The sequence below is a fragment of the Brassica oleracea genome, chromosome C3 (genome assembly GCF_000695525.1).
Source record: "Brassica oleracea var. oleracea cultivar TO1000 chromosome C3, BOL, whole genome shotgun sequence".
Taxonomy (NCBI): Eukaryota; Viridiplantae; Streptophyta; class Magnoliopsida; order Brassicales; family Brassicaceae; genus Brassica; species Brassica oleracea.
In genome coordinates, this window is record NC_027750.1 from 8415835 (window position 1) to 8436365 (window position 20531).

The following is a 20531-nucleotide window of genomic DNA, read 5'->3' on the forward strand; positions in this document are numbered from 1 at the left end:
GCTAAATTGACATCATAATTAAGTGACACATAAACATGTCTCTTTTTAGTTAGTACAAATTTAAGGTTACAACTTTTTAAATGATCTTCAATTAAATATGTAATGGGATTTTTTAGGTGGATTAAACACTAAATACAGAGTGGGTCCTACAATCTGAAAGGCTGGAAGCAAGAAAAAAAATGTAGCCACTTTTTAAAGAAAAAAAAACTTAAATAAAAAATATGTAGTCTAATTGTTGCATTTGGACGTCGAACTCTTGAACTGGTGATAGTTAGACATATGACTATCCAACTAGCCTAAAGAGGATATTTGTAAAATGTTGCCGAAACTAGTATATAAAATAATCGGCCGCAAGCAGGAGCTTCATCGGCTTTGTCCAACGGCAATACTCCATCCATTTTAAAATAGTTGATGTTTTGGTTAAATGCACAAGTATTAAAATATTCATTTTTTATCTTAAAAGTAACATTAAAAATATAAAATAAAATTAATTCAATCAATCATCATAAAATCTATAAAACATCATTGGTCAGACAGTTTTCGATAAAACTAAAACTAATATAAAATATCAAAGCATCATGTATTTTGAAACATAAAAAACTCTACAAAACATCATCTATTTTAAAACGGAGGGAGTATATTTAATAGTCTGGCGTGTGGCAGTGAATAAGAGGTTGATGGCGATGGCTAGTGACCGGTTTTATAACTTCATGTTTATAAATGTTTCAATTGTACCAGTTGGGACTGTATTTGTAGAATTATTTTAATTGGGAACCGGTTACATGTTTAATGAGACACGAAAATATAGCTTTGTTTAATGATATCTTAACTTACAAAATATATGTAAGTTCTAGAGAGTGTGTAAATTACTGAAATACCATTAATGAAATCCTAAGATTTAGTCTATTGTTACAAGGAAACGGAAGCGGGTACGTGGAACATGAAGCGTATGGAAGCGCATAAGCGATGTTTTAAAAAAAAATAGGAAGCGGATACGTATTGGAAGCGTATATTCATTTTTATATATATATATATATATATATATATATATATATATATTAAAATATAAGAAAAAATTATAAAATTTAGGACTAGAAATTAAATGATTTAAACTTAAATTTAAGCATTTATTCATTTATAAAAATTTTGAAACTATTTCATATTAAACTGTGAAAATACACATAAATTAAGTTAAAAGAAATGATTAAAGATACTTTATAGTATTAGTTTAAATATTTATATATTTCTAATACTTCATAAATAATTGACACAATATATTTGAATCTATGCTATATCTTTAATAAAAATCTCTATGCATAAAGATACTTTATAGTATTAGTTTTAATATTTATATATTTCTATTATCTCTATTTCATTACTATTAAAATTTGGATTTTATATAAATTAAAACTATGAATATTTTTTTTGGTTGATCTATGACATTGTGTTCTTAAAAAAAAACGGAAACGTGATTCCAAAAGGGAATTGAAGCTTCCAACGTGTTTTTGAAGAGAATATTTTGGAAGCGTTTTGGAAGCGAGATTCCGTAAGCTTCCACAAGGTTCCGATTCCAATTCTGGTTCTGAAGCGGGAAGCGGACGTCCGATGAAGCTTCCGTACAACCTAGCTCATTTAGTTAAAAAAGAGTGGCATAAATTGTAATATTCCACATGATATCAAGGTTAAATTCAAATGGTACTTTTCTTTTAATAGAGAAAGATAAATCTCCTATGTATTAAAAGATAAACATTACAACATTTGAGATAGTCATGTGTCATCACCACAGTGATTCTTAGAATTTATAGAGAAATATGTTGGTTCATCTAAATATGTAATATACTTTTTATTAAACTGACCATAAATTAATTATTAATGTTTTTATTCTTTCCATAAATAAAAATTACTGAATTGTCTAATATGTCTAAAATATATAAGACAATTAATGATTTTGAACAATAAAAATTTGATAAAAATTAGTGTATCCTCTATCCTCTATCGTTTTTTTTTATTTTAACTTTAAAATAAATTAAACAACCACATTAACCATATAATATAAAGTTAGATGTTTCGTATATGTTATACTTTGAACTTTTTAAATCGACTATAAATTACTAAAATTGTTAAAATTTCCACATTAAAATTTTCGTGAACTATGGTTTAAATTTTTTTTATGAAAAGATACAAATGATTACCAAATCATATAAGTATGAAGACTCATTTAATAAATATTTCAGATTAAAAAATATGTATATATTAATATTATTTAAATTAACTATATACAATATAAAATACATAAATAATTTAATTTTGATTTTTTTTGATAAAAGCTTTGAACAAATATTGACAACTTAGTAGTTAAATTTTAAACTTTGAATTGAATTTTGCTTTAAATTATAAATTACAAAAACTATTAAACATCACACAATGAAAAATGTTGTTATCAGTTATTCAAAGTTTTTGTTATAAAAAGATACAAATGATAAAAAAAAACAATATGAGTAGATTTTTATTAATAAATATCAATATTAAAAATATACTATATATCTATGTTAATATCGTTTAAATTTAATTATATACCATATAAAATAAAAAATGTTTGTCCGGTTTAAGAAAATTTATTTATGTGTTTCCATCAATTTGATAATATACGCATTAGTTACTGAATTTATAATATTTAATATATATTTATTATTTCATAATATGAAAAAGAATATATAATACGTAAAATTAATTTATATATAATGTTCATCATACACAGGACTCAGATCTTAACCTAGTTAGTTATAAGATCGATGCAATTTACAATTAATATCAAGATAAAAGTAAGTGTAATTTGCACTAAAATTTGAAAATGATATTTTTTTTTGTGTAATAAGCAATGTTTATAAACCTGACCCGGACAATGAACCAGACGACTTACCGGGTCGCTGGGTCGACCGCGGGTGAATCGCGGATTAATAAATTTATTAATTTTATTATGTAATAATATATTAGCTAGAGACTAAAGTTTAATATTTTCTAAATGTTTTTTAGAACATAACATAGTAGTTTGGATATGTATATTATTTATGTTTAAAAACATTTATAAAATACTTAACTTTAGTTTTATATTTTTATTTTCATTTAACATACAAAATATAAAAAAATAGTTTATACTCCCTCCGTTTCCGAAAGTAAGATTTTTTAGAGTTTTCACGTTTATTAAGAATATAATAAATGTTTACAATTTAATTTATAATTTATTTTTCAATACACTTTTTAATAACTATCCACCAATAAAATTTAATCAATTTAAATATTCACAATTAATGTTTCTCAAAAGTATGCAAAAGTACCTTAAAAATAAAGAAAATCTATTTTTGTGGAACATGAATAAAATCTAGAAAATCTCACTTTCGGGAACGGAGAGAGTACTATTTAAATTTTATGTAACAAGGTAAGAGATATGACATCTAAAAAAATCAAGACATAAAAATTCATAAATATTTAAATGCCTAATGTGAATAATAAATTAAACTTCAAATCCAAAATAAACTAAAAGTAAAAGATTATTGTAATAAATTGTCAATAACGGAAATAAACTAACACCAAATCACATGAACTAATTTTGGTTCTCTCTACCATAACTCACTTCATTTTCTTCAGGTGACATAGTGAAATCTTTATCAAAAGTTAAAAATCACAAATATAGTACTGAAAAGGGAAAACCTAAGTTTTTTTTTGTCAGCACCTAACTTCTTAATTAGAAACTTAGAATATAAAACACAATCTAAAAACATAATTAAAAGCTAAAAAAGTAAAATTTATTTATTGGTTCAACCGGTATCGGATTCCGGGTTTTAGTGGGGTTTTGTCGATTTTTACGGGTTTCTAAATATTTAGTTTTTCACAAAATCCAAACTGAATTTTTTCTGGATCACCGGATTTACCGGTTCAACCAAGGGTTTGAGTCAGGTTTTTTTCTGACTTTGAGTCAGGTTTCGAAACACTGATAATAAGAGAAAAAAAAATGTTATAACGACACCTTTTTAAAAATATAGAGAGCATAAAGATTCTTGTCCATGTTATCTCCGAGAACGAAAGTAAAAGTTTTAAGAACATGTTCATCGTTCCATGGTTTCAAAGACTTAACCTCTCTTATTAATCACAATCACACGGAATCCCATAAGCAATGAAAACAAAATCCAAAGATACAACAAACATATCACCTTTTTATGAAGTAAGACAACAACTGGAGAAACAATGAGATAAATGGGTAAAAAAGTTTTTACTCCTTTGCCCTCTCATAATTAAGCGGAAGCTTTTTCAGCCTTGGACATAGTTGTACGAAGATCTTGCTCAGAGACTTGAAAGGCAAAGGTCTCCAGCAGATGCTTTTCAGAGCTTCCAAGTCTTTAAAGACGATCGATGTCAGCTTTTCAAATGGGCGAACTCCTTGTCTTTCCATCACACCTTCAGCTATCTCTCTTCTCAATATTTCTTCTATATTTTTGGCCCGCTCGACATGTAGAATAACAAGATTTGGAGCATATAACAGCCAGGTCAAATGCCTCAGACCAATGCAATCACATAGTTTCACTTGGGATAGGCTGTTGAAGAGTGGACTAGTTGGACTCTCAGGATGAGGCGAAGGATTGGTGCCCGTCACGCCAAGCTTGATCTCCTTTATGTTTGAGTTTGATATTTCGAGAGCTTGGAGACAACTTGAGGTTTCCACAATAGATATGCCATTGGCCTCCGTTTGAAAGTTTTTAATATACAAACCTTGAGTATGACTAGCCAAATGCTGACAACCAACAAATCTTTTCAGAACAGCCTCATCGCTTATAGAGAGATAGTCAAGACACTTATCTCGCCCAGGTGTGTTAAATCTTCAATGAAGTGTAGGTTTGGACAAAATCTGGATCCCAGTAGTCTCAACACTCTTAGTCTCAGCAAAGCCCTTATCCCAACGATATTCTCAAGATTAAGAGTATGCTCCAAATTCAGATACATCAGTTGTGTCAGCTCTTTCAGACCCACCGGTAGTAGCTCTATGTTGGTAAAGGATAGATTAAGATACAGCAAGGAGTGCAGTTTTGAAATGCTGGGTGGAAGTTGGGCAAGTCTTTGGTTAAAAGCTAAATCCAAAACCAGTAGCTTCGGCATCTGGAGAAAAAAATCCCAAGAAATATTCTCCACCTTTTGATTGCGGAGGAGTAACGTTGTAAGATTTGGGCTGGAGTCATTGCTAGATATCTCCTTGATCTGATTGTTTATCAGTGAAACCCTTTCCACAACAGACCAATTCAAATCACTAGAAATTTGAATCAGTGTTGTGTCAGGGTTTACGTATACAATCTCTGCTCTCTCGCCACTATCATAAGCTTCTGGTGATAGAGCCGTTTTACGAAGCAAATCGTGCATCCTCACTTTTCCTTCGTTCTCCATCAATAAACGTGCACTGACAAGTTTATCGAAAACATCTTGGCCCTGGTCACGGCCTTCAACGAAAGCTTCACATTCCCAATACTCTATTAACTCCTCCTTGATCATCTCATAATTTTCAGGAAATAAGGCACAGTATCGGAAACAACGCCTGAACTTAGGATCTTCTAAGTTGATGTAGCTAAACTTGAGAACGGACAGGTTTATGTCTTCCTCGCATGAGAACTCAGACAGAGATAACTCTGTTAAGATTGAGCTCAAGGAGTCGGTAGCATCTCGCCACTTCTCTACGGTCTTCTTGGGTGCCATGACTTGGGCAATGGCATTGATTAAAACTGGCAAACCATAACATTTTGCGCATATTTTTCTTGCCAGTGCAGCAATGTCTGGATTCCTCTTTAAGAAATCTTCTCCCACTTGGTCTTGAAACAAAACCCATGCGGCATCATCATCCAAACGTGTTACCTCCTTATGATCTATCAGCCCCCATGCCTGAACAAACTTCCCTATGTCGAGTGGTGAATACAATTTTGTCTATCTTTTTCAGGTCTGGGTTTGGGACTCCTAACTTTTTGAGGTTCATTTTGACCGCAATATCATCAAATAGTAGAGCATATTTCATTTTCCTTAATGAAGTGCTGATATCAAATGCCTTCTCGTTTTCAGTCTTTTGCATCCACTCCTCCTCGTCATAGATATCCAAACGTTTTCCGATTTCGTCACCAGAATCACAACATCGAAATCGTTCTCTCTGGTTAGGAATTCGTTGTTGATCTGAGAAAGTAGAGTAGACTTTCCAACTCCTTGTATCCCAAATATTCCAAGGCGCCTTACTTTGTCGCCCATGAGAATCTTCCACGTGTCCTCCACCATGGTCCCCTGGCAAATCGTTGGGTCGATAGGCATCCCCTCCACTTTCCTAATAACATAGCTATCAAGTGGAGTTTTTCAACGTCGACAAAACCTTAGCACTATATTTATAACTTGAGCAATATCTCATGGCACAGTATCCGCACATGCACAGCTTCCGAGTCTTTAAGCACGTCTTCGACCTGGGGGACAATCTTCTGGAAATTTGATAGCCAATATCTGACTTCAGCACGCCGTTTGAGGCCCTTCATCTCGTCCAGTTGAACGCGTCTCCACAAACCTTCATGACGAGCCTCGATATCTGCTAGAGCTGCTTTAAGAGACTTGACATATTTTCGGAGGCTGAGAACTAAGTTTTTGTCACCGCATAAACAGCTTGACAAATAACCTAACGACACATTACAAGAACAATCTAGTAGAGTTAATCCAACACACGCCATAGTACCGCAAGGCAAATCACAGATTAGTTTTGACGAAGCTGCAACCACGGAAATGATTGAAGATTCCCGCCAAAAACACAAAATTACTTTTTTTCACGTTAAAATCACAATATCAAATTTCCACTAAAACCGTAAAATTATATTTCCCGCTAAAACTATGTTTTTACTTTAGATAATTAAGAAAAAATAATAGTGAAACAAAAGTAAAATATATGATTAAATCAAAAATAATGGTATTTTGATTAAATCAAAACAATGATATTTTAGTATTTTGTTTATTAAACTCATCTGGATGGAAATGGAAATAAAGAAACAAATATAAGTACATTTGTGGAAGCACCGTAACCTACTGGTTAAGCTTTAAAGGCTTTTACACCCCTGGTCTCGAGTTCGAATCCCAAACTATGCTATTTCTTGCAGATTGCACATCTAGTAGGTCCATGTTTCAATTTCCGGAAAAATCAATTTATTAAACAATTATGTAAACTACGATCAAGTGAAATACGAAGAAGATGAAAGCATAACTTGTATTTCATTCAACTTGAGGACCATGTACAAAGACTCTTAAGCTTATATACAAACGACATGAGACACATCTTAACCTAATGCTCACGTTAGCATACACCCACATCTAGACAACCAAATCTGTTAAAGGTAAAGGTAGACTGCGCTAGCGTGTTGGTGTAGTGAGCTGGCCTTTCCGTACAGAGAACACGACAAGAGCGTGTGTTGCTCTTTTGGCTCAGACCGCCTTTGTGAACACTAACGGCTAGTGCTGTATTCTCTGTGGGCTTGACAGGCTGTGAGACATGATCAACATTCTTCAGTTCAGGCCCAGACATGCTTGTGGGCTTCAGGTCACTTGGTCTAATACCCCTCCTCAAACTTGGAGTGGGAGGAAAGGAAACTCCAAGTTTGTTCCGCCATTTAAAGAACGGCTCTTGACTCAAGGACTTGGTGAAAACATCAGCAAGTTGCAGAGAAGCTGGAATGTGCTTAACCTCCAGAGCTTTCAGTGCAACTCGTTCCCGAACATAGTGATAATCGATATCGAAGTGTTTTGACCTCTTGTGAAATCGTGGATTGGTTGTGAGACACACTGCAGAGAGGTTATCAAACAGAAGCAAAGGGAGACGTTGTTGTTGAAGCCCCATAACCTTAAGCAGATTCTGCAACCACACTATTTCAGATGTTGCAGCTGACATTGTCCTGTACTCTGCTTCAGTGGATGACTTTGAGACTGTTTCATGGCGTTGTGCAGACCAAGAGATGACGTTGGAGCCAAGCAACATACAAAAACCACCAGTCGATCTTCTAGAATCTCTGCAGCCTGCCCAATCGCTATCACTGTAACATATGAGAGTAGAATCAGCAGCAGACTTGATGCTAATTCCCATTGCCAGAGTTCCTTTGATGTATCGAAGTATACGCTTCAATAAACTGTAGTCTGAGACACTTGGAGCGTGCATTCTCTGGCATATGTAGTTGACTGAGAACTGAACATCAGGCCGTGTAAGAGTAAGGTACTACAATTTACCGGCAAGACTTCGAAAGTGATGTGGATCAGAGAAAGGCTCGTCTTGACCAATGACTTTGTCAAGTTTTAAAGGTAGGGGAGTCGGCATTGGAGCACAATCCTTCATACCAGCGGTGATGAGAAGATCTGTAGCATATTTCTCCTGATTCAAGAACAAGCCGTCGTCACACTAATGAACTTGAATGCCAAGGAAATAATGTAATGCCCCCATGTCCTTCATACGAAATTGCTTATGTAACTGAACAAGCAACTGATCCAAGACAGCTTCATTGTTGCCCGTTATGATCATATCATCAACGTATAAAAGAAGATAGATAACGTCGGTTCCTTGATGGTAGATGAACAGGGAAGGATCAGGAAAACTGCACTGGAACCCAAAATCCAACAAGAAAGAGCTAAACTTGTCGAACCAAGCACGAGGAGCTTGTTTCAAGCCGTAAATAGCTTTCTTCAAGTGCCATACATAGTCAGGATTCTCTTTATCAATGAAGCCCGTGGCTGCTTCATATACACTGTCTCCTTTAAATCACCATGGAGAAAGACATTTTAAACATCGAGCTGCTTCAGAGGCCACTTCTTTGTAACAGCCACATGTAGGACAGTTCTGATAGTAGCTGTTCTAACAACTGGACTAAAGGTCTCGATGTAATCAATTCCTTCTTCTTGTTCGTTTCCTCTTGCAACCAAACGAGCGCGAAGACCACGAACGGAACCGTCTGCATTGTATTTTGTTTTGTAGACCCAACCACAACTTAACGGATTCTGATCATCACTCGGTGGAACAAGGTCATAGGTCTCTGTCTCAGCCATATTATCAACTTCAGTACCCATTGCCTTGGTCCATCCAGGGTGTTTTAGAGCAGTTTTGACAGACTTCGGCTCAGCATACTCATCCTTGATGGTAAACAACGCATACTTTGGATTAGGTTTGACGATACCAGCTCTGGCTCTGGTTGTCATCTGATGCATAGGTTGATGTTGTTGGATCACTTGAACCGGTTCATCCTCAACCTCATTGTCGGACCCATGATCAAACAAAAGCGGTGGTGTTGGAGGTGGAGGAGGTGAAGCAACTGGGGGAGCATCATTTGGTTCCTGAACCTGAGGTATTACAGTCCGGCTCTGTCGTCGAGGTATGTCTTCAGTTGTTGCGGCTGATGGTACATGTGGACTTGAACGTGTAAGAGATGCATCTTGCCAAGTATTCAGTAAAGCAGAAGAGCTCTGTTTATGATGATTGCTATACACGTCACTGAACGGGAAGGAGGATTCATCAAACAGAACGTGTCTGCTTATGAATACCTTTCCAGTAGGAGGATAATAACACCTATACCCTTTATATTTTTCATTGTATCCCAAGAACACACAAGCCAAAGACTTAGGATCCATTTTGTTCTGCATGTAAGGCCGCAATAATGGAAAACACTTGCAACCGAAGACTCGCAAGGCCGTGTACAAAGGAGGACGTTTGTGAACCATTTCATAACGGTTTTTGTGATCAGGTAAGACAGAGGAAGGCAACAGATTGATCAGAAAGGTTGAACTGAAGAAGGCTTCAACCCATATATGCTGAGGAATCTTTCCATAAAACAACATTGTGAACCCCAGCTCAGTAAGATGTCTATGCTTTCTCTCCGATAAAACATTTTGCTGCGGTGTGTGAGGACAGGAGATTAATTGTTGAATACCCGACTTAGCTAAGTGTGTTAGAAAGACACTGCTTACAAACTCCCCACCACCATCACACTGAATCTGCTTGATTTTCTTCTGAAACTGTGTCTCCACTAGTGTTGCAGGCTGGGATTCAGACTACACGGATGGCTTGAATGAGATTTGGTTTTGGTTCGGCTTGGACAGATCGGACGGATGGACAGACGGAAGATCGGCTAGACGGCTGCGATGGAGGAATGGGACGGCCAGTTTATACCTGAAACAAGGATGAACCTTTTTATGAGTTTTATGATTTCTATATGAAGAACAGAAAATAAACTATATAAGAAATGATAAACTGAAGCAAATATGATTCTTATGGATTTTCTTTTAAGATTCAAAACTAAATGATATGCAAAAATGAAAACAATTCAAATAAAAAGGATAGAAAGATGGATGATCGGATCTTTGTTGCTGGACGTGTGTCTCTCTCAACAAGGATCAGTGGATGGAGAATGGACTGAGGATGGAATCCGGCTTGCTTGATATGAATCTCTTCCAAGCTGGATCGATGGATGGAATGGATAGATGGATATAGATTGACTCTCTCAATCAATGGACGAACAGATGGTCTTGAATCACACAAGGCTCCCTGGACGTGGCTTCTTTAGGACTTAGTGAATCACACACAAAGAACTAGAGAAATAACAACAAAGAATACACAACTTTGTTTAAAAGAAAATGATTTCTTATTACTTTAAAAATGATCAAGGGTGCTTTACAATGAAACAAAGACTAGAGCTTTATAGGCTCGACCAAGGACTCTCTAACAGTCTGAAAATGAACTAAGGAAAGAAAATAAATCGAAATAAAATGCTTGGAGTCAATGGCTTTGATGGCTCCATGAGAACTAGCCGTTAGGCTGATTTGTTGCCTTTGGAGTAGACTGATCTTGTATCTTGATATCTTGGAGAAGTATCCACGAAATAGGAGTCTCTGGCTGATGATTAAACTCTTAAGGATCTTGGTTTCTTCTGGTTCAAAGGAATAGAGCCGTTGGTCCTTGCTCATTAAGTGGAGACAACTTTCCTTGAATGCATATGGTGTGGCCGGATATGGAAAGTAGATGGTAAGGAGAATCCGCCTGATCCTCTGGGTGCTGGTGCATCTATGGACGTCTTGGGTGTCTTCTGCATGGTCTAGAGTATCTCCTGGTTTCCATGGATAGGCTTGGGTTAGACCAAATCGAGTTGGTTGGAAACTTTCCCAAATTGATGTCGGTTTGGCCGGGTTTAGGAAATTGATTGCATCTTGGTTTTCCCTTGACCAATTCTTCTGATTTTGGGCTTCCTGGAAAGCTAAGACACTACTCTTGAAGCCCATGCTTGAATCTGGGGAAGACCGCTTCATGGTTGGGTTGAAATCCTCTTCTAAAGGCTGATACTCGCAACTGAACGGGCTGGGAAACCTCCAACTTATAAAATTCATAACTTCTTCCTCCGTGAAGATTTTCTGTAATTCCAAGCTCCAGTGATGAATGGTTGAGCTGGCCTTCTGTGAAAATTTGTTTCATGCCATAATTCCTTATGGTTGTTAAGATGCACTTCTTTGAATGACCCTTGGTCGTGGGTAGCTCTATTGAGGCAGTTGTGGCAGTTGTTGCTTATCTGGCTGAGCTTTAGTTCAGGTACGGTTTCTGTGCCTGTAACATTCCCTCCCCCTTGAAAAGGTTTCGACCTCGAAACTGTATAACCTGCACCAAGATAGAGCAAGTCAGCTTTCATCCTCTTTTGGGAGTCTAAGGTCATACCTTGGTTGGATTTTGATTTAGTGATGCATGGTGCATCTGGTGGTTCTTCTTTGAACAGATAGGATAGGATAATCCCTCTGGTCCGGCCTGGTGTGAACTTAGCCTTGGAAATATCTCCAGAATTTTCAACGTTTGTTCCTGTCATAAACTCAACTTCTTTGGCAAAAGACAAGTGTGTTATGGCAGTCATGGGATATTCAACATATAAATCGGTTTGATGAGTTCCAATTTCAGTAGATAAAAATTTTTCTTGCTTTTGTCTAAGTGGGATCTAAGACAAGGATTATGTTCTACATAATTTTCTAAGCATCCTAGTCTTTCTTCAAACTTATCAGGGCATAATAAATCAGTATGCATAATATCCAAATAATTGATTATCGAACAAAGGATAGTTGCACTTACCTGATTTGGAAACTTGATTGGTGCATCCAATGTCACGGCCTGTCTGTTTGGTGACTGGTCTGGGGGTTCTTCCTGAAGTAAGATGCTACTGGTCGTAGTGCCATCTTTTCCAGAGAAGTGTTTAAGCAAAGATGGCTCCTTTGGTGGTGCCTTGTCATCTCTCTTTAAAATCACCTTCTTTTGCTTCATAGGTCCTTTGCTAAATGATGTACCTGTGTCACACCTTTTGGGACTAGACAAGCATATCATGTTAGCATTGGAATAATCATAAACTGAGCACACTAATTTATTTAAATTATTTTGTACCTCCTCATGTGCTTGGACCGAAAAATCTACTAGTTTCAATGGATTTCTAGTGGCTGGTTTAAGTCCTTCTTGTGGGTCTGGTTCAGGGATGATTTCTTCTTGTTTTAACCTTGAAACCACGTCCTCCTGGTCCTTATTTAGACCTGCATAATCAGCCTTTGGGCAAGACAAGTGCATTATACCAGAAGTAGGAAATTTACATACTAAGTGAGATATAACTTCACTAGTTGAATCCAAGTTAACTTCTAGTGAATTAGAAGTCACTACTAGCCTAGTTGGACAGGTTACAGCAAAGTGGCCTTTCTCATGACACCTATAGCAAATGAATTCTACTGGTTTTGAAGATTTAGAAGACTTACTTGGTTTCTTCTTCTCATGGAACTTAGGCAATGGCTTTGTACTTATCTCTCGAGTTTTGGCTTGTGGAGTTGGAACTCCTTGCACGCCACTTACCCTTGCTGCTGTTGTATGCTCGGTTGCTCCCTTGATGATGAGTGTAGACTCCTGGTGTAGCTTTAGGTCGTGAGCATTTTTGAGCTTAGCCTTTCGATTTGGCCTTTTTGCCAATATCAGCCGCCTTGGTTCAAGATTAGTATAGACCCGTATCTGATTCAACAGCTCATCTCCAGCTCCTTTCACATATTCTTCATACAAGAGTTCTTTCATTTCTTGCCAAGTAGCTTCTGGTTCATCGTAGGCAAGTCGCCAATAAGCATCTTGTTCCCACTTTCTAAAGGCATCTTCAGTGAGAGCATCTTCGGCAATGGTTGTCTTATCCTCTTCATGGACTTGATTAGAATCAAACCAATGTTCCATATCGTTCTCCCAGCACAAGTATGGTTCTGGTCCTTGATGATGGCCTGCAAAGATGACGTAACCAGGTTGATCATCATTTCTTCCAGCCTCACTTAAGGCCTCTTCTTCTTCAGCAACGTCTTGTTGTGAGTCTGGCTTTCCTCCATAGTTTTTCTCAGAGTTTCCTACACTGGTTTGTGAGCCAGTTTCGTCTTGGTACTCATCCTCCTGGTCAGAGTAAGGTACTTCACACCAGGGTATGCCTTCAGCATGAGATTCGTCTCCAACTTCTTCTTTAACAGATTGGAAACTTGCTTCTCCTCCATCAACATCTTCATAGACTTCTTCCGTTTTAGGGAAATTTTCCTCATGCTCATTTGCCTCTTCTAAACTGATTTCAGAATCAGCTTCCTCTTGCCATGAGCCTTCCTGGTCAGCTTCAGGATCATCACCTTCTGTCTCTTCTCCATGGCATTCATCTCCTTTATTGAAACTGATATTTGATTCAGTTTCTCCCTCATACTCTCCTTGGTAGCTGGTATCTCCATGTGAGTAATCAGGTGGCTCTGGTTCAGGATATGCTTCAGCAGGGTCATCTCCATACTCTGACATAGAGTAGTTATCATCAGAACATGACCCATCACAGCCATCCTCTTCATCGGACCAAGCTTGGTGGGCTTCATCAAGATCGGAGCCTTGGCTTGATTCATAAGAACTCTCTTCCTCAAAGTAATCTGCCATGACGTCTCCCCTTATTGGTACCTTTCAAAAACAGAGAATAAGAGTATCAAGTCGTGGCTTAACAAAAGAAAGAAGAAGAATAAGAAACAAAAAAAAAAAGATGGAAACCTAGTATATATTTTTTTTTTTTTAAGTTTTGAAACAAATGGAAAATTAACTCCTATATATTTTTTTTTTGTTTAACTTTATCAAGCAAATCTAGAAATCTATAAAATAAAAAATGGAAATAAATATTTATTTTGGTTTTCAATTTAAAAGAAACAAAACAAGAAAAAAAAAGATTTTATGCTTGATGCAAATAAACTGAAAAAGGAAACTAGAGCTAGACAACTTAATGCAAACAAGAGACATTTTTTTTTTGAGTTTTCTAAATGAATCAAACAAGATAATGAGCTATCCTTTTCGTGCCTATCTCTGGTTTTAAAACCAAGAACAAGCAATTCAAAATCGGACAGAAAATGCAACACTATGATTTTTTTTTTTTAATTGATTTTAATTGGTGAACAAATGCAATAAGATATGATGCAAGGATAAGATATCAGCAGATTCAGGAGCTTGAGCTCTGATACCAAATATTGCAGGCTGGGATTCAGACTACACGGATGGCTTGACTGAGATTTGGTTTTGGTTCGGCTTGGACAGATCGGACGGATGGACAGACGGAAGATCGGCTAGACGGCTGCGATGGAGGAATGGGACGGCCAGTTTATACCTGAAACAAGGATGAACCTTTTTATGAGTTTTATGATTTCTATATGAAGAACAGAAAATAAACTATATAAGAAATGATAAACTGAAGCAAATATGATTCTTATGGATTTTCTTTTAAGATTCAAAACTAAATGATATGCAAAAATGAAAACAATTCAAATAAGAAGGATAGAAAGATGGATGATGGGATCTTTGTTGCTGGACGTGTGTCTCTCTCCACAAGGATCAGTGGATGGAGAATGGACTGAGGATGGAATCCGGCTTGCTTGATATGAATCTCTTCCAAGCTGGATCGATGGATGGAATGGATAGATGGATATAGATTGACTCTCTCAATCAATGGACGAACAGATGGTCTTGAATCACACAAGGCTCCCTGGACGTGGCTTCTTTAGGACTTAGTGAATCACACACAAAGAACTAGAGAAATAACAACAAAGAATACACAACTTTGTTTAAAAGAAAATGATTTCTTATTACTTTAAAAATGATCAAGGGTGCTTTACAATGAAACAAAGACTAGAGCTTTATAGGCTCGACCAAGGACTCTCTAACAGTCTGAAAATGAACTAAGGAAAGAAAATAAATCGAAATAAAATGCTTGGAGTCAATGGCTTTGATGGCTCCATGAGAACTAGCCGTTAGGCTGATTTGTTGCCTTTGGAGTAGACTGATCTTGTATCTTGATATCTTGGAGAAGTATCCACGAAATAGGAGTCTCTGGCTGATGATTAAACTCTTAAGGATCTTGGTTTCTTCTGGTTCAAAGGAATAGAGCCGTTGGTCCTTGCTCATTAAGTGGAGACAACTTTCCTTGAATGCATATGGTGTGGCCGGATATGGAAAGTAGATGGTAAGGAGAATCCGCCTGATCCTCTGGGTGCTGGTGCATCTATGGACGTCTTGGGTGTCTTCTGCATGGTCTAGAGTATCTCCTGGTTTCCATGGATAGGCTTGGGTTAGACCAAATCGAGTTGGTTGGAAACTTTCCCAAATTGATGTCGGTTTGGCCGGGTTTAGGAAATTGATTGCATCTTGGTTTTCCCTTGACCAATTCTTCTGATTTTGGGCTTCCTGGAAAGCTAAGACACTACTATTGAAGCCCATGCTTGAATCTGGAGAAGGCCGCTTCATGGTTGGGTTGAAATCCTCTTCTAAAGGCTGATACTCGCAACTGAACGGGCTGGGAAACCTCCAACTTATAAAATTCATAACTTCTTCCTCCGTGAAGATTTTCTGTAATTCCAAGCTCCAGTGATGAATGGTTGAGCTGGCCTTCTGTGAAAATTTGTTTCATGCCAAAATTCCTTATGGTTGTTAAGATGCACTTCTTTGAATGACCCTTGGTCGTGGGTAGCTCTATTGAGGCAGTTGTGGCAGTTGTTGCTTATCTGGCTGAGCTTTGGTTCAGGTACGGTTTCTGTGCCTGTAACAACTAGTTGTTGAAAACGACTGAAAACCGAGGCAAATTCAGACTTTAACCTCAGGGGATATAACCAAGTAAACCGAGAATGGTTATCAATAAAAATGACATAATACTTGAACCCCTGAGTAGAAACAACTGGACTTGGTCCCCATAAATCACAATGTATTCTCTCTAAGGGACTGGAAGACACAAAATCTGAAGAAGCAAAAGGGAGTTTACAACTTTTCCCAAACTGACAAGAATCACAGACCATAGAAACAGTTACCGTGATATGTGAATGGAGAGGTTTGAATGGCAGTCCCTATCTCCTTGTCTTGAGTCAAGACTGCTTCATGTGTGTCCACGAAGACAGAAAACGACCTGAGTAAGACAGTACGAGCCATCCCACAACTTTCCTCACGACGTAGCTCCACATCCGTCGACTTCTGAAATTTCTTGAGATCCACTTTGCTTCTCGCTGACAGTCACAGCAGCAGCAGGTCACTGGAGTGGGCTTGGTGAAGACAGTGTTGAAAGGCTTAGTCTTGGTCATTGGCTCAGATCAGAATTTTTTTTTTTCAAGTTAGGAGCTTTAGCTAGAGAAAGAGTCGTATGCTAGAAGATGGTGAAACCCATAGACCCAAGGATCTAATCCCTGGAGCTCTGATACCATGTGAATCAAGTGAAATACGAAGAAGATGAAAGCATAACTTGTATTTCATTCAACTTGAGGACCATGTACAAAGACTCTTAAGCTTATATACAAACGACATGAGACACATCTTAACCTAATGCTCACGTTAGCATACACCCACATCTAGACAACCAAATCTGTTAAAGGTAAAGGTAGACTGCGCTAGCGTGTTGGTGTAGTGAGCTGGCCTTTCCGTACAGAGAACACGACAAGAGCGTGTGTTGCTCTTTTGGCTCAGACCGCCTTTGTGAACACTAACGGCTAGTGCTGTATTCTCTGTGGGCTTGACAGGCTGTGAGACATGATCAACATTCTTCAATTCAGGCCCAGACATGCTTGTGGGCTTCAGGTCACTTGGTCTAATAGGATATTCTTCCTGATGGGACGCGTTCTGTTTTTGTGCAACCTCTCGTACATAATATTGATGAATCGGAGAAAATGGATGGGTTTTTGCTGGTGGCTTCTACTGCTGGATATGCATATAGCGATAAAGATAGAGCCTGGATTGGAGCCATGGCTGATAAATTCAGAGGTTAGATAGTTCACATGGATCTAAATGATAGAAGGATTTGTTGCTTCTCCTTTTTCTTTTTGTGCGTTTTTGTTAAATCGAGCAAACTCTGACAAATTTTTCTCATGGTATCTAAATGCGAGATGACTTTGCATATATCTATAACACTTGAATTAGACCAGAGCTGAGTGTTAGTTCCTTTTGGTAATTAACTTAAGAATGCCATGATCTGGCACTAGAAATGTACAGGCATACGTTGGTACTGAAACATGAAAATATAGTGGTATCCATGACCATAAGCATTGAATATCGTATATTTTGCCAGGCCCTAGAATAATGGTTTTCTCATTTGAATTTGTTAGTGTCCTCGCCTTAAAAATGATTATCCGTATTACCGTGAAAGGAAATAACATCCTATCTCTAAACTTTATGTTTAATGTGTTTTCTTGCATATGACTTGCCGGATGACATGACCTATTCATTATAATATAACATTTGACTCGTATCTTGATTGATGATTGGCGAAACACTTCATTTCCTACAAGAATTTCTCGAGGCCATAAACCAGATTCTGTAAAACCAAAAGAGAACAAAGGACAAGTGATTAGATAAAAGTATGTAAAACATCAATGGATGGAAAGTTCTCGCATGTTTTCCTTGTTACCTTGAGGCGTACCACCTTTCTGATAGCGAGAAGTAGTCCAGGCATTAGGGACCTTACGTCAACTATGTCGTGTTTAACAGTGTAAACCTGTGTCCAACAGGTTGTGTTAGAGAACATAATTTTCAGTTTGGTTTTTAAATAGATGACTGTAATGATAGTTACATCTCCTGGACTTGAGAAGTAGACTTGTGTGCTAGATGGTAGTCCAGGTAGAACCATACTGTGAACACGAACCCCATCTTCTCCGATTACTTGACCTCTTGCCTGGAAACATCAGGAAACAGAGCTTTGTTTGTGTATAAATATACATGATCCAAAGTCATCTTTCTGGCATTTTTCAGCTTGTTCATGCCTTTACCTGAACATCAGTTGAACTATCTTCTCTGTTGTATATCTGACCAAGATTTGAGATGTTGTTCGCAATTTGGGTAGCTTCTGGAGAAGGAAGATCCTGCATTTCATAGGTATCTTTAGAGCCACTTCTTGTGATTTAATATCAAAAGCTTCGTGTGAGTCACTTTCATAGATAACTATCTCATTATATATACCTTGGTTCATTCAAATTCTCTATAAGTTACATTTTCTTTTGATCATACCGTTGCATTAGGCCTTGACTCTACGATTTCAACGTTGTTGTAGTGGAAGGAAGCCATGATCACAGCCTGTTGGAGAAGTATAGATCCTATGGATAGTGTTGGTGCTACAAGGCACCCCTATAATGCAAACAATGGAGAAATTAGATAAATCTGGAACATTTATGGTCGCTCCAGGACAAGCTCGACTTCACCAAGAAAAAACAACAAAACGAATTTGCTGAGAGTATCTCACCCTGTGCTCACCATGGTGGCCTTGTCACATAGTGCAGATAACGCTGATACTGTCTCTGGCTTAATCCGAGGTACATACACAACACTCTTCATCCCAAATGCCGTTGCCTTGATAAGATCAAAGATCATTAACACTCTTGATGGTTTGACTTTTCCAACTTGGTGGATAAAAAAGAAAGTTTTTTTTATTAACTACCTGTTTTACATTCTCATACACTGTTGATGGGTCTGTAAAGTCGATCACAACTCCCACTTCTTTTCCCTACCAACAATATTTTTCGTTTAGGTTGTTCCGTAGATGTCACTCTGGTGGGAAACAAGAGAGAAAGTTTGGAAATAATGGAACCTGAGATATCGAGCCTAAGACCATTGTTAGATCACTCACTACTGGTATCTCTAGAGGCTCCTCCATGTCACAGAGCTAAAAGAACATTAGAGTTTAGGGTGTCATGTTAATAGATAAACCAACCAGGTGGAAGTAAATTGTAAGTTAAGTCACCAAGCCAATATCTTCGCCAAGAAAATGGTTGTCGACAGCACCAGCCAACTCCATTCCCCTGGCTTTAGTCACAGCAACCACAGCCGCTCTTCCTATCTCCTTTGCAGCTCCGTTTATGATTACCTGATATGGAAATTTGTTGCAATTCATCACAAGCTGCATTGTATGGAAACTCCTGATGAAGATGATGATGTTACCTTTATGTTGTTTTGGGAAGGTTGAGAGGCGGAGCAGGAAAAAGAAGGCCTAGAGGGTTTGAGATGTCGTGAATGTGATAGCTTGAAGAAGCAGCAGCTCACAGCTGCCATTGCTCTAACCTCTTATGATAACTTTTTTCTTTTCTTGTGGTTTCCTCTGCCTTTGATGTTGATAAGAGTTTTTGCACTTGTTGCCAAAGCTTTTTAAACGATGTAGTTTTTGAGGCTTTCTGGATGGATAAGATTTTGGCTCTTCTGATTGCAATTCACTCTGGCTCTTAACAAAGTGAATTTCTTTTTAAGTTGTGATAATAAAGATAATTTCTTTCGAAAATGTATTTTTAAATTTTCTAATGAAAACATCTAATTTTTTTTTAATTAAACTGAGATATCCAGACTTCAATTGGTAACCATGAAAATGAATGAAATAAACATAAAAATTTTAAACAAAATTTCATTTAAGGAATTGAATTGAAAAAAAAAAATGTGGAGGAACAAACTTTCTTCATCAGATTTAGAAGAGGAAAATATTCTTTATTAACTCATCAATATATGAGAAACATAGAGGCATATGGTGGGCCCATATGTTCTGACAAAAAAATCAACTTAATTGATATCTATTTCGAAGAACAAAAAATTCATCATAATTTTTTTCCTAAATTGTGGTCACCAATTGAATCCTTAGTATTTTCTTTTCAAATATTCAAATGATATACAAAACATGGCTTCATATCCATATAGTTACACATATTTACTATTATGGATTAATCTGAACCTAAATCGTTTAGATTTTCAAAATTCATCTGCCATTCAATCATCCGTGTGTGGTCAAGAAACAATGAACTTTATATATCACTATATATATTATTATTTAATAAGTATTTTTTTTTACATTTGACCCTTCACAATAAAAGTTAGACTAATTAATATTGTTTATATACCGTTAATAAAATAAAATATATAAATTAGTCACAAAATAAAATTTATTTAATAAAATATTTTATTAAAATTAATACAAAAAAGAATTTTCCAAAATATAGAAAAT

General features: G+C 36.9%; 2 protein-coding genes across 2 annotated transcripts; both read right to left on the minus strand.

Annotated features, from left to right (window-relative positions):
• Positions 1-12254: 12254 nt before the first annotated feature.
• On the minus strand, positions 12255-14094 carry LOC106335694. The gene is made up of 2 exons (XM_013774275.1): positions 12443-14094; positions 12255-12368 (listed from the first exon to the last, which is right to left on the minus strand). The coding sequence occupies exons 1-2, from the start codon at positions 13976-13978 to the stop codon at positions 12354-12356; spliced, it is 1551 nt and encodes a 516-aa protein (XP_013629729.1). The 5' UTR covers positions 13979-14094; the 3' UTR covers positions 12255-12353.
• A 3517-nt stretch (positions 14095-17611) lies between these two features.
• On the minus strand, positions 17612-19731 carry LOC106331886 (dihydrodipicolinate reductase-like protein CRR1, chloroplastic). Its single transcript, XM_013770320.1, has 10 exons — positions 19487-19731; positions 19290-19412; positions 19137-19211; positions 18987-19052; positions 18803-18898; positions 18560-18676; positions 18322-18414; positions 18126-18227; positions 17964-18050; positions 17612-17870 (listed from the first exon to the last, which is right to left on the minus strand). Exons 1-10 carry the CDS (start codon positions 19595-19597, stop codon positions 17838-17840), a joined length of 903 nt encoding a protein of 300 aa, XP_013625774.1. The 5' UTR covers positions 19598-19731; the 3' UTR covers positions 17612-17837.
• Positions 19732-20531: the final 800 nt, after the last annotated feature.

Coding starts and splice junctions, on each gene's coding strand:
- LOC106335694 (XM_013774275.1), bottom strand. CDS start 13,978: ATGGCAGATTACTTTGAGGAAGAGAGTTCTTATGAATCAAGCCAAGGC.
- LOC106331886 (XM_013770320.1), bottom strand. CDS start 19,597: ATGGCAGCTGTGAGCTGCTGCTTCTTCAAGCTATCACATTCACGACAT. Junction 18,415..18,559: donor AGTCAAGGCCTAATGCAACG/GTATGATCAAAA, acceptor TATGAAATGCAG/GATCTTCCTTCTCCAGAAGC. Junction 18,228..18,321: donor ATAGTTCAACTGATGTTCAG/GTAAAGGCATGA, acceptor TGATGTTTCCAG/GCAAGAGGTCAAGTAATCGG.